Source organism: Calonectris borealis, chromosome 1 (assembly GCF_964195595.1).
Source record: "Calonectris borealis chromosome 1, bCalBor7.hap1.2, whole genome shotgun sequence".
Taxonomy (NCBI): Eukaryota; Metazoa; Chordata; class Aves; order Procellariiformes; family Procellariidae; genus Calonectris; species Calonectris borealis.
This window is the reverse complement of record NC_134312.1, coordinates 7,904,582-7,919,182: the sequence shown is the minus strand read 5'-3', so window position 1 is coordinate 7,919,182 and position 14,601 is coordinate 7,904,582. Positions and strand designations below refer to the sequence as shown.

Genomic DNA, 14,601 nt, shown 5'->3' with positions numbered 1-14,601 from the left:
TCAGGCTTTGAAGAGCTATTGCCTAGCACTTTCCACCATACTAGTATGGGGACCTAGAGGTTTCTTTTTGTGGCTTAGAGTCCCTTCCTGTTATGAGGAAGACATAATCTGTGAAAGAAATCCAAGAGAAGTTGATACGGAGGAGAGCTAGAGCATCAGAGGAGAAGGACCAGGGAAGAGGAGTCAGGAACTGTCTGTATTTCTTTGAAACTCTTCCGTCAGTCTGAATGGGGCAAGCTGTGTGTATAACAGTGCTAAATGTCACTCCAGGAGTGAAGCGAGGATTAATAGTTTGTGAGGAGCTTGAAGCTGCTCAGGTAAGAAGCTCTTCAGGAGGGCAAAGTTGCTGGTATCACTACAATTAACAGTTCCAGTCAATTAAATGCCCTCTGTTAACTGTCATGTGATCGAAATCCATTGTTTTGAGATGTGTCACACCAGAGAATAACCTTCTCCTGCTTGACAAGGGAAGAGTCCACCTAAGAACAACATGCTTTAAAACAGAACCTACACTGGTGTAATAGACCAGCTTTGCATCACTGTATCCTTCATGTCTCTTAAAAGCCACCCTCTCCTGCCTGGAAAATGTCCAGCGAGGGGTTAAAATGTGCAGTGCTTACAGAGCTCCAGAGCAGCCTGCTGTGCAGTTCCTTGCCTTTCCTGCAAACAGAGATGCCTTTCTGCTCCTTAGATCCTCCTGAGGAAGTATACAATCCACCATCTGTGCTTGCCATCGCTTAGGGAGTTGCAGTAGCTGAGCAGCTCCCGGACTGGTGTCGGGTTGTTGGAGCTCTTTGGCATTTTTTCCAGCTCTCCTGTTGGAAAGTAAATAACATTAAGTACCCCAAGGAAGTTCTTAAGGTCTTTCCAAGATCTTGGCCTCCTGGGCACCATTCCCAAGTTTGTGAGAGCTACTTGGTAGTAATCCTGTCTTCATGTTAATACGCTGACTTTTTCCCTTCCTGGAAAAAAACATGGGGGGTCTGCTTCTGCTGTCACACTGGGAGAGCGGTAGCCAGGTGAAAGCCAGCAGGAAATCAGGCCCAGAAAAGCTCCTGTAGGACCAGCACCTATCAGGGTTATGTGAATGGAAATACCAAACTGGGAGCTGCTCATGCTTTTATTTCTGTATTTTTTTTCGCTCCCTGCTCAAGTTCCTTCTGGCTGAGCATGGGGTTTGCAGACTCAGCAGAATTGCATAGTGACTAGACCCATGCAAAATTCATTGACAAGGTGAGTCATTTCTTCAGGCCAGGGTAGGTGGATCGGTCTACCTGGATGCCTAAGGAGGACTGTGTGAACCTCTGTTTCAGTCGAGGTGCTGCTGGTGGGCCAGGCGAGCATGGCTCCCTCCAGGTTCCTGTGTTCAGAGCTGCCTGTGTTCAGATGCCTACCAGCTGTGAGGACAGGGCCCTCCCCAAAATGTTAAAGCAAGCTGTGGGGTTTGCTGCTGCTGTGTGCCTTCCAGCAGCTACGAGCAGCTGCAAGGAACTATAGAGTGAAGATGTCTGGCAGAGGAGGACACATACCAGGGAACTGGAGACCCTGGATTGCTTCCACGCAGTCACCAAGACCCCTCTGCTCCAAGAGCCCCTTCTCTCGAGCCCGGCTGGCAGAGGTGACCCAGCCCTGTCCCACTGGACGGGAGGGGGCATTCGCTGCCTGTCCCGCCGGGCACAGTCACCGGCTCCATCCCAGCCTTTGCGTTTCCTCCCATTGTGCCGAAGATCGGCCCACAATCACAACAATGATGGGTTATCGCGGTACACCCTGCGCGCTGCAGAGAATAAGTGCAAATGATTAAGTGGCCACAGTAGATTTCCAGGCTATAAATACCCCGAGTGACTCGAAATCACAAGGGCAGGACTGAATCTCTGTTTGCCCCCGCTCCCCCGCTCTTCTTAGACCTTTTTTCCTGGAAACTACTTGTAGCCACTTCCTCTCTCCATCTCACTCCTCCTCACTGAAGGGGCTGTCAGTGCCACGAGGAGCACGCTGAAGCTGGCATGTCTCCCCTGGGATTGCAGCAAGGCTGCAAGGAAATATTTGTTGTTGCTTTCAACAGCTGTCTGGCCAAGATCCTGCTGTGCAGTGCGAGACAATCGCTGCCCCCCATCACTTACGGTCTCAAGACACAGGAGAGGGGAGATGGAGTCTTATACTGGGGCAGTGACTTCCCCATGGTCACAGCAATTCAGGGCCAAAGCCTAAGCTCCTCTGTGCTTCCCAGGCCCTCAATCTCAGTCTGTGTCCACTGCAGAGTTGTAAGTTTGATACTTGATGCTCCCAAGTCCGTTTCCGATAAGCTCGCTCTTTTAACTTTTGTCCTCATTTTGGCTCTGAAGGGGGCCCCCAAAACAGTGGGTTGCTGGCCCTTCTGGCTCTTCTGCTCAGGATCTCTGGGCCATCCCTGGACATCTGGGGCAAGATTTGCCCAGGAGTAAAAGCTCTGCTTTCACACTGGCATGAACCCTAATCAAAGCCAGCAGAGATAATTACCGGAGTGAAATCAGGTTAGGTCTAAGGTGGATTTTTTCTTCAGTCTGTGCCCTAAGAGCGCTGCAGGGCTCCTAGCTAGTGAGGAGCCCTGTTATTGCTGGGTTATTGTTGGACTGAACCCCAGACCGCCTTCTTCATCTCAGTGGGTAGAGGAGGGACCACAGAGGAGCACCTCTGCTTTAGCTTCACTGACATGTTCGAGGAGCCTCCGGCCCCCTGAGCCCCGTTCCTTCATCAGCGGTGGAGGTTTCCTGTGCAGGGGCCTGTTTACGTTTGAAAATGCCACGAGAGAGCCCAGCCAGCCGGTTCCCCGGCCCCCGCCGCTCCATCTGGCGGGGCCGCCTCCCAGCTGGACCGCCCCGGCAGGCGATGGAGCGGATAAACAGCACCCGCGCGGCCTCCGGCACGGCCCGCGAGCGCGGGGGCTCGCGAAGACAGGTCGCCCACAGGATGTCTGAGCGCATCCTGCGTGGAGCAGCTCCAGCTGGGCTCCCGCGCGCCACGGAGGATATCCTATTTGTCTGGCAGAGACAAGAGATAGCGGCTGTCTGAGGTTGCTGGCTGCTGTGCGCTGACATCCTGGTGCAGTGAGTCAGCCCGGGCTCTGGCACGGAGCGAGCGTGGGGGGACCTCCCCTCCCTGCTTGGGGGACAGCCTTCCACGGGGACCTCAACCAAACGCCAGCGAGCTGGAGCCAGCAGCCGGATGTAGCATGAAGGGTTTGCCATATTTAGATGTGTTTTTCCTGGAGCAAGAGACTCACAAAATGAGAAAGAGGAGAGATGCCTGGGTGCTCTTGCCTCACCAGCTGCCTTGTTGCATCTCCTTTCCCCTCTCAGATGCTAGCACTAAGCCTTGGCTCCCTCTGCTCTTCAGCATCCCATCTATCCTCCCTGCTTATTTTCGTCTTTCTCATTTAGCCCTTTTCCAAGCTGACTCCACTCTGCTAAATAGGTGGAGGAAATGGGGACAAACAGTGAGTCACTGGTAGGGCTTTCCTTTTCAAAACAGTGGCTCACATTGCTGGTGTCGTCTCTTTGACAAGCTTTAAAACAAAGCCTGGTAGCCAGGAGCCCCTGCAGATCTGCACAGGCACAGCACATTGCCTTGTTCAGATCCTTTGGGGGTGTGACTCACTTGCTTCATGTCCCCATCAACATGACCAAGACTGTCCTGACATCACCGGTGTTGGAGCGATCAGAAATGAGCCTGTTAGCACTGGTGAAGAAGCTCAGCCATGAATTCTGCTGGAGGAGTGAGTTGGGCAGGGAGGACCATGTTTTCCCCCCGTTTCACAGCTCGTGTTCTCGTGAATGTCAGTGGATGGAGAAATTGCCCAGAGAGGCCAAGTAGGTATCAGAAGATGAGTAGCGTATCCACACGATAATAGGGTATTAAGTGGATGTTCAGATCACCAGGACCTGCGTCCCATCCTGTATGCTAAGGAGGAAAGGGCATGTACGATTGCCTTGGTTTTGAAATTAAAGCAGCAGCAGCAGCTATAAAAACAGGCCCCAATTCAGCAGGTTCCTGGTGCCCACCAAAGAGATGGCCCTGTGCTTGCTACCCCGTCTGTTTTCACAACCTTTTTTCTTTTAGGGACATCAAATGGTTCTGCAGAAGTGTGTGTTAAAATGCAGAGTTTGGTAAATCTTTGCACAGAAAATGGGAAGGAGGCTGAATAATAATTTTCACAGAAAGGTTCAAAAGCTATACAGGGAAATTACATATTTCAGCAACATTTCTCTGGTTTACTGCATTAGGAATTAGCCCTAATTGTGGGGGATAAAATACCTGAGAAAGCCTCCCAGTCAACCATTTCTGTTGCAGTAGGAGTCTCTCATGTTAGGACTGATCTTTCAGGACTGATTTTTCTCTGTTGATGATCCCCTTTGGAAGACACTGGGCAGCCGTGACTCAGTGAGCATCATATTTAATAAGGCTGATTTAAGGTAGTATCTGCTTGATTGATTGGGTTTGTGCTGGTCTTTGATCATTTCTTTGGTTGTTTTTGTGGTCTTTTGATTTGTTCTGACATTTTTGGGTCAATTGCCACTGGGTTTAGAAGTGGGTCTGTGGTCACAGCCTTGCTCGAGGCTGGATTAATACATATATGTAAATAAAGAGTCTCCAATGGAAGCTATAGGCACCCCAGCAATACAAAGCACTGTTCTCTGCTCCTTTACAAGCATCTCACACAGGTGTAATTCTCTTGACTGATCAACTTTCCATTTGCTTTTCACCTGTGAGAACAAGCAGAGAATCCAACCCATAAAAATCTAATAATACACTCCAAAATAGTTCAGCTTTTAAATTAAAAAAAAACAAACAAAACCAAACCAGCTAGAACAGAACAGTTTCTGAAGGAGAAATTTCAGGAAGATCTGAAGAAATAAGTAAGTCCTGCAGTATGCCCAAGTCAGGTATGGTCAAACTAAAAAGATTCAGCATCACAAGCCATGAACTGAGTACCCTGTCCCCTGGCCTTTGAACCCTCGCTGTGCTAGAAGAGTTTGTTATACGAAGACACGCTGGGAAAAAGTTAATTTGAACTCGTTCATTAGTGCCGAGGAGTAGTTGACTTTGGTTTCAGCAGTAATCCCATTGCTTAACTCAGATGTGAAAATGCTCTTCCAGATCTCCCCCAATTCCTTTGCTTTCTGGGAAGGGTGAAAAAGATGGCAAAATGTGCATTCAGTGGACATTGCCACCGACCGCGTCAGGGTTGAGACAGCATGGTTCTCACACAGGGTGAGCACAGCTGGAGCAAATGCTGTGAACTGTCTGTGCTTGATTTGGGTCCGTACCAGCTCAGCCAGAAGCCGTTCGTTTCCTTCTTGTCGGCACACCCGGAATCTGCTCAGGCGTCTGGCCAGGGTTTAGGCTATTCGTATGCTTTTAAATGTTTCGGCATCTATGTAGCTGCTGTGGCAACCTGCAGTGCAAAAATGAATAGCTTTTAAAAATAACTCTGAGGCTGGTGTGGAGGTAGGGAGCAGAGGGAGGAAGGAAAGGGGAAGAGCAATTGAAAGGAAAACATAGGTCATTAAAGTTGTCCTAAAAGAAAAAAAAAAAGAGTTGAAATATCTGCTAGAATCATGAGCAACTTTTTACCGAGACTCAGCAGTTTGTTGGCAATTCAGTGAAGAAATTCAGCAATTCAGTTTTTGCTAGTAACTGCTCACCAGGGTTACTATTAAGAATTAGAAAATTCTAGAGAGGGCTTTCCCTGCCAGTGCAAATACAAGGCTCCTCTAGAAGATCCCGTCAAGTTCCTGCAGCACAGATGTGTTTGCAGAATTGAGTTTTGTTGCTCTGTGAGGGCAAATCCAAATGAAATGAGGATGACTACACACACACATCTTACCATGAGGTTGTCCTCCTTTATCTGATGATGCTCAACCTGGCTGACTTTTAGAGAGCCCTTTTTCCACCTCCCGCACTCCAGGACAGCCCAATAAAAGATGTAACAAAGCGGGGTGGTGCTTCACAGAATAAATGCCAGCTGTCTTCCTGTATGAAAACTCCAGAAAATAGTGGAGGAAGAGATCTGTGAGGTTCTCTGCTCCCCCTGGGCCAATGCAGAACTGTTTCGTGGCATGGGTTGCCTCAATCCTCTTTCAGTTTAGCTTTAATGGTCTGCTGCAATAGTAGCAATGAAAGATGAAGCTGAAAGCACAAATTCCACTCTGTTTTGCTGCCAAAACAAAGAGTTGTTCCCAGGTTCCTTTCAGAGCTCTGTGAAAGGGCAGCAACATTTTCAATGGGCTGAGTGTCTTCACTGTACACTTGGAGGCCGAGGTGCAAATGTATCTAGAAGCCCCCTCTCACCCCCATCCTACAGGTGCACAGAAAACTCCATGTAGTATCCTGTTGTATCTGACTCCTGCAGATAATAAAGGTCTGCTTTCTCTGTGCCGTTGCTCTAGAGGGGTGGGGGAGCCCCCCAGAGTCACCGTGGGACAGCGGGTGCTGAGACCACTGAGGAACCACTGAGAACTAGGAGGAACCCCCTTGAAAGCATTGCTGAGTCAAAGGCTTTTCTGCAGGCATAAACCTACAGTACCCCACAAGAAGTCCCTACAAAGCACTGGGCACAATCCAGCTGTCTAAATGTAGGTGTCTGGTGCCATTTTAGGTGGGTAGAGTATACCACTACCGATCCAAAAGAGTGTGGGTCTCACGGGGTCCTGGATCCTATCTGCCACCCCATGGAAGACATCTCGGATACTTAGATCACCTAGACACTTCTGTTGAGGCAACAGCAACCCCTTAGCCACAGCAGCCCTGTTTGTTCAGCCTGGCTTAAGACCCGCTATGGAGTTTACTAAAAAGGGATCAGATGTAGACTTAGGCTGAGCTCCAGAGCTGTGTGTGGGCAGAGCTTTAGAGTGTGTGGAGCTGTAGCTGTCCGTGTTGTCTGTGGACAAACATGGGACGCTCCTGCTGAATCCACCACAGATACCAGAACTCAGCTTTCCGTAAACCTAAGGTGGATGCTTTGAACTACAGCTGTAGCTAAACAGCAGCCAGTAATATGAGTGAAAAGCGTGTGGAGATGGCATTTACCCCTTCCTGAGCTTGCTTTTCTTCTCACAGTATGGCCATAACCTTTGTGTCCTTACTCTGTGATGAAAGGATGCACTCGGCTTATGCAAACAAGGGGTTCGGTGGGAAGTGGTGACTTCACTATAAACTCATCCCTGAGCCCAGACATGCATTAAAGAGGGTGAAAGCTAAGCACATCCTGAAAAATGAGCTGCTCAAGTTGGGGACCCAAAAATGGATGCAATATTGCCCCTTCTTTGACATGCTAGATCTTGGATAGCAATTGATGCACATCCGAAACCAAAATAAAACCAGAAACCCCATCAATAAGTTCCCCTAAAGAGCTGAAGTTACAAATGCTGTCACGACATCTGAGCAACTTAATGCATGGACTTACTTCAGTGGAAGTTGCTGGGTAATTGCCACTTGAAAAGTCAAGCCATTTGGACATGCAGTTTAAATATCTTGACCTACATCTTCACAAGAAACAGCTACTATCCCAGAAGGACCTATGGGTTATTGTTGTTTTGGTGTGTTTTGCAGGAATCTTGCTAGGTAATTTTGTTCCATTACATTTTTTCATAAAATAGGCACTGTAAGTGGATTGAATTAAATGTTGGCTACTAGGATAATTGCAGTTCTTAAGAAGTAGGCTGTATCGTCAAATGGTTTCTCCTAGGCTTAATTTCACAAAAATGCATCTCCAGGGCTTTGTAAAATGTACTGTTATTTGCCATTGGGAACTTTCATGGGAACGGTATGTCTGTTTTTTTCTAGGATCTTTACATGAATAATTTTGTTGCTTTTATTTTTCTGGATGATGTGTGCCCCACTATCCGATCTCTGTCTGTTAGCTTAAACATTAAGAATTTGCTGTAAACAAACATGACTGGGTAACACCTGCTTCATGTCATAGTCTGATTTCTTTTTGGAAGGACTGCATCCAGGCTTTGGTAAAATTACAAGCACTCCAGATGTGTATTCTTCTGTCAGCTGGCCTAGTGAAATCATTGTTTATTGATAGGTTCCCAAGAGTCAGATAGTTCTCAGTCTGCCAAGAAAGACATGCTGGCTGCACTGAAATCCAGGCAAGAAGCTTTGGAAGAGACACTGCGCCAACGCTTGGAAGAGCTAAAGAAACTGTGTCTCCGAGAAGCGGTAGGCAATGGACATTTTGAAACGTTAACATGTTGTTGCTTGCATTGTTATAAGCATGCTCGTTGTTTGGAGGTGGTGTGGAGTCAGGAGAAGAGATTCCTTCCATAGTCGCCTCTTGCAAAGCCCATTGTACAAAGGCCTCAGGAACGTCTAGCTGTTTCAGCTCCAGATTGCAATATCACAGGACATTTCCCCCCCAGAGAAGGGCACCCCGTGTCAGCTGGGTACCCGGTTGGCTTGGGACTAGGAGGCTGCTCAGCATCCATGTCTGCTGTTTGAAATTGTGTTTAAGATGCATTCAGCCAGGCTTCTTATTGACTTTGGTGGGAATATGCAGCTACCTAAATGGCATAGGAAGACTGTCCTGTGTACTGGTAATCACTTCTCAAATGCTTTTGACTTCATTAGCAAAAAAAAACCCCAGCTGATAGACTTTCTTCTTGGAGCAGGCCTGACCTTATGTGCTTTTCTTCTCCCAGCGTATTCTTACGTACAGCGCACAAGGTTTCATCTGCTCCATGTAGACTCCCTTCATCCAATAAGCTCTGGCACTGCTGGAGAGGAATGGCAGTGTGGTGGCAGACCTTGCGAAGAGGAATCACTGTGGTCATCCCAGGACATTCAGGACAGCTCAGGAACTTACCTTCCCACTCCCCTGCCTGTTCATTCTTGGAGTACACAGGAGGCCAGTTTAGAGATCAGTTTAATGTTTGGGGAAATCACAACCCCCCTGCAGATGTGTGTGGAGGTTAGCAGCAGCGTACACTTGGGTCATTCAGCAATCCTCCTTTGTTTACCAGGCCCGAAAATCTGAACTTAACAACAAATCATAATGTGTAACACAACAGGAAGCTGGCTGCAGACAGCGGGAGATCTTCCAATTGTTGCGTAATATTTGATGTGTGTCTCGCCTTTGACAAAAATGGGGGAAATAGGTCACTGATTCACCCCTCATTGTGCTGTTTCAATTAGTCTATAGTTTTAACGCCAACAGGAGTAAGTTGTGGAAAATACCTCTCAACAAAGAAAGTCAGCAGAAATCTCTGCTGCCCCAGTTCCTGTCCTTTACTCCACACAAGCAGTCCTTTCCTACCTGAGAAGTACTGGTTGACTTCAGCAAAAAACTTGTGCTGGTAAAGGTCGCAGGACCACATCCAGTCTCGTAAGTCCGTCGAGTACAGAGCTAAGATCTCCGCAGGAAGCAGTCACATGCTCTTCAGGGCTGATGGGACAAGGTCTGGAGGGCTCTACTTGCCTTGGAGGAATTTACCACGCTAAGCTGACACTGCCTGACTGCTGAGGGCTAATGCTTTGCAGCAGCACACATGCAGGGGAAGATGTGCCTGTGCCACAGTTGCAGGAGCTCACAGCCCAGTGCCTTTGCTTTAAATCCAGCCCCATCTGCGGTGCAGCCTCAGGCACTTTGCGAGTAACCTGGATGCAGGCAAAAGCTCCTGCTGAGGCACGGAGCCAGTAGTAAGGAGCAATATCTCCTTAATGTGCTGCAGCGAGGCTGGCCAGAGCCCATCTGTCAGCACCTTAAGACGTGGTAGAAAGTGTTCATGCTTTCTGTACATGATCCGAGAGAGGCAGTTGATGGACACTTGGAATCTGACCCTGTCTTGCAACCCTACAGCTCATCCATCAGCAGCCTCCAGTTGGAAGTATTTCCTCTCAGGCGGCCCTTCGTCCTTTCTGCTTTGGTATGGGAATGGCCAAAACAGAGGGAGAAGGCGGCAAACCGGGAGATAAAAAAGGGTTAAAAGTGGGGGCATAATCAAATAAGCATGGCCAGAGCCATTCTGTAACAGTGGCATCAGGTTACTTCGGGCCATCACTACTCCAGTTACTTATTAATTTAGATTACATTTCAGGACCGTGCCTGTGAATACTTTTCAGTTTATGGAGGCAGCATGGTAGCCCACATTAATTTTGTTCTGCTCCAATCTTGGGCATTTTACAGAAGATATTAACTCTTTCCCCACTGCCCTGCTTCATATTAAGTTAAGGATTATAAAGAAAATATCCTAGTTTACCTCAGGAAAGGATATAGGAGTCTGTGTCTTGATGCAGTGCTTAGAGCCACATCACACTAGAAAGAACGCGTTACAGAAGAAAAGCTGAAATAACCCCACGGGGCTGGAGGGGCAACACGGAATGGGACTCATGAGATACTGCAACAGTGCCTCTCGCAAAAGGGCGTTGTGCACGTCGGCACAGAGCTGCAAACCCATTTTTCTGGGAGCTGCTTAAAGAAAGGATTTGAAAAGGCCAAGTCCTTGTTTCCTACTGACCTGAAAAGAGTAGAAAGAAAAACCCCATTAGGGAGCGGGGGAGAGGCCAGGGCAGGCAGGGGCCTGAACTGCACACTCGCATTAAGGTCAGCTGCTGTTCTTTGGGATTCAGATGATTTAGGTTACTCTGCCAGCTGGATCCTCTCAAGGCTGATGCTAAGGAGCACAAAAGCCTTTTGTCCTTCATGGGGAGACTTTTGAGTACAAGGAGTCTGGGCTGTGCTCGCAGTGAGGCTCCTGCCTTTTTCTGTAGGCATTTGAATGCCTTCAATTCAGATATGTGTGGCTGCATTGTGTAGTCCAGGGAGAAAAAAAAAACCCACAGCATTAACATCAATATTGGCGCTTGCTGCTTCCTGTGTTCCAGATATTCCTCAGTTCTGTGGGGTTTGCTTCAGATTTTGAACAAATCTTTGCAAATGACCCCATCGCTCTGACAAAGCATCATCTACTATTGCTCCAAACCTGCCATGACATCACCGGGGTTTGGAAGGGGCTCTGATACATGAAGTGTTATCAGACAGGTAATGAGGTACCAGGCACCGCTTTTAGTGACCATTTTCACTGCATTCCTCTCAGACACATCATGAATCAGGTGGGAATGTTTTTCTGTGCGGGTCATAACCTGCACGGCTGTTGCCAGTGGGGCTTTCTGACTCAGCAGACCTGCATCCTGCGTGAAGGCTCTTGGATCTGCTCACCCCCTTCTGAGAAGTAGCTCAGCAGATAGAAGCTCTTCTTTCCTGCTCACCCTGCAGCAGAGATGAAAGCGTGTGTGCTGCAGCCTGTTCAGCCTTAGGCTCCAACGCCCTAGGGATGGGCAACACCTATAGACCTGCCCTGGGCAGGCCACAAAATTCTGTATTCATGCACAGGTTAAAGAACAGTTCCCCACCCTCAATGTCAGGTCCTGGGACGAGTTTGCAGGGCTGGGTGCTCACCTGTATGTTTATCAGCTGGCTGAACTGGAGATGTCGTTAATGAACGCCTGTCATTTTACAGCCACAGTTCAAGAGCGGTGGTGTGCTTTGCTCTGCTGCAGGATTTCCCAGATCACTAACAGCATTTTCTGCTTACAGGAGCTCACAGGAAAGCTGCCACGAGAATACCCCCTAGATCCTGGGGAGGAGCCGCCTATTGTAAGGAGAAGAATAGGAACTGCCTTTAAACTGGATGAGCAGAAAATCTTGCCTAAGGGAGAGGTGAGGCTGTGCCCTTCCCTTCCAGCCCCGTGTCCCCACTTCGGGTCTCTAAGACGTCCAGCATGCATCATGTAGGAACCATCAGTCTTACAGTCATTTTTCTTTTAAATAACTGTAATTGGTCATGGTGCCTTTTTTTTTCTAATATCCATCAGAACAGGGAAACAATGAGAGAGTTGGTGCCCTTAGTTCAGACTCGGCGTAAAGGTTAAACCCTCAAAGTTCAGCCCTGGCTTTGCTAGAGGTAACAAAAGTAGCTTGGGTGACCAACTGGACCATGACAGTCCAAGCGCTCCGGTGACCAAGTGCAGTGACTCGTCTGAGTAGGGAGCGCATCAGGAGCGCCTTGAGCCATCTGAGCCCTGCTGCTGCCCGGTGTTGTTACTGCAAACAGCCACTTGCTTTCTGCTTCAGTAGCAATCCGAATTCAGATCTCCTCTAACGGGGAGAAAAGCATCACAATTATCCATCTTAGCCCTGCAATAGCAAGATGAAAGCGTTTTGCTCCCCAGTCCTTAAACAAAAGAGCCTTCGTCCCTACCTATGGGGAGTTGGAATTATGTTTTTCTAAGTTTGCCAGGGAGTGTTTGTTCTCTTCCCTTGCTCCCACAATGTGCTGGGTCAGTGCCCTGAACCGTGGCTGTGAAAACAGGCCTGCAGCAGCTGTAAGGCGGGACCGGATTCACAGAAAAGCTATTGTCTGCAGAGACGCATTTGTCTCAAGACACTTGTGTATATTCCAATCTTGAGTTTCTTTTTTATTTTTGTAAGAGGAGAGACTGAAGCTGGTGTGACTGTGCGGTATAAGGCTCCATTCAGCCAGGGAATTAACTGTTTGTCGTTTTGTTGGCATTTTCCTCCTGCTGAAAAAATAAACAGCTGGAGCTCTTTAGTTTTGTTCTCAATGGAGCCTGGGAGAGGAATTCCACCGAAGTCAAATATTCATGAACTAGCACATTTAATTAAGCTTTTCAAAGGGAAGCACGGCTTAGCTGAGTTACTCCTAAAACCCCTGCAGTCTGTTGGCTGCTCAGTTATAACCTGATCTCCAGCTTTCCAGATCTCACTGCTACAAGGCAGCTTTTGGGGCCAGCGGGTGAGGAATCTCCTTACTCCAGTGGCAGGCTTAGGTGGGGAGAGCATGAAAGTAAAGCAGCTCCTCCCCATCGCAGGGACTCTGCCTTTTGGCATCAGCAATCCAAACATGATGACTCAGCTTTTCTCCACCTCCCTTTTCACATGTCAAACTTTAAGACTGTGTTGAAAACCATAAATTTCTGTTCTTGAAGAATGATATTGAGCTGTGTTTATTTGGCTGCCAGTTTGAGAGCATTTAGAGAGGCCAGCAATGATTTTCATGCGCTTTTCAGCAAGTGCAAGCACTAGAAACTCAATTTAAAACAAAAGGTGAAATACTCCCAGTCACGTAAATCCATGACTGATATTACCAATTGTGACAAGGACCTGAAGCAAGGCACTTCCATCTGAAGACAGATGATAGTCCTCATTTTCTGAGGCTTTATTTATTGTGTCCTCGCTGGAAGAAAATAGACAATTATGGCCAGAAGGAAAATTAGTATGTTTTTTCTAAGATGTACTGAATTATTTAGAACTGAATCTGTGAAGGTCTGAAATGACAGCTCACATCAAACTCTCCGTACCTTTAGTAAGAGCTTTGTCAGAGCAAGATTTGCAGGGAAGAGTCCTATTGTATTTTTTGGTAATCACCTCTACCTGGTCTGTAATTCCTGACTCTGGGAAGGATTTTGCCAGAAGGTGGTAACCAGGTTCCAGGCCTTAAAAACTCCATGGTGTCAAATTCACTTTTAATAAGTTTGGCGCTGATAGAGCTTATACTCTTCAAAGCAAAAAGGGATCTGTTAAAAAGATGGGGGGTGGGTTCAGTCTTCAGTAAAATGAGGGAAATGATAATTACAGATTTAAGGCAATGCGGACTCACCACTGACAGCAAAGGGATTTTTTTTAAGTCAGAAGCCCAGAATAAAAACTTCAGAGAACGACTTCAGTCTGATTAATTCCCACAGCATCAGCTCTTGCAGCATACGCCGCCGCTAAACAAAGAGAAAGGATTTGAATTTGCGTAACGGGGATCTCCATGCATATATGGCTGTCAGTGCTTGCGATCTGAACTCCCACCATTCACTAGAAGTAAAAAAGTTTGTCATTTTTTCCCTAATTTGCAGCGTAATGTGTTCTCTTTCTAGCAGACTAACACCAAAAACTCCATCGAGCTGGGGAAGGTAGCCAGATCCATTGCAGATTAGCAAGTACCTCACAGCTTGGGGTCCCAGTGCAGACCAGGAAGCTCTATATCAGCTTCTGCATAAATTGGCCTAAATCCCTTGACTTTGGAGGATAACTAAAAATCAGTAGGTAGCTTCCAGGGTACACCTGGTTGCATTTAAAAACTCAGCTGAGACCCTGCAAAGGCTAATGTTCGAGACACTAGTCCTTTTTGGCATACAGAAAGCTTGCTGTTAACACTGCTCGCTCTGAAATCACCCTCCTGGCTTGTAACTCAAGGAGATAATTTTGTGGTGCAATCATCAGTTGCAGCAGCCCATAATTACTTCAGCACATACTCTCCCCTGGATTTTGGCCACCCTACACCAAGGAGGAATTAGCCCATCTTTGGCTTTTTTACCCCAAAGAGTTTGGTGGGTGCCAAGCAAACCTGTCAAGAGGGTTAAAGCCGTAGCTTGGCATCAATACGTAGCACTGATATCAAATGGGGCTCAAATACGGAGATGGGAAACAGGGAGAAGGAGCGGGTGGGAGGCAGGTGTCACCCATAAGACGGTGTAAAAGGATGAATGTGTCAGCAGTAGGGCACTGTTGAACTAGGCCATATTGAACTGCATGAAAAGCTAAACAGCACA

The 14,601-nt window shown here is 47.6% G+C and overlaps 1 protein-coding gene across 1 annotated transcript in view; it reads left to right on the top strand.

Annotated features, from left to right (window-relative positions):
- Positions 1–14,601, top strand: part of FRMD4A (FERM domain containing 4A) — a 57,686-nt gene that overhangs the window by 27,514 nt on the left and 15,571 nt on the right. The window contains exons 6-7 of the mRNA XM_075143932.1: positions 8,072–8,205; positions 11,579–11,701. Of these exons, the coding sequence (XP_075000033.1) occupies positions 8,072–8,205; positions 11,579–11,701 (257 nt within the window). The remainder of the gene's footprint in view (positions 1–8,071; positions 8,206–11,578; positions 11,702–14,601) is intronic.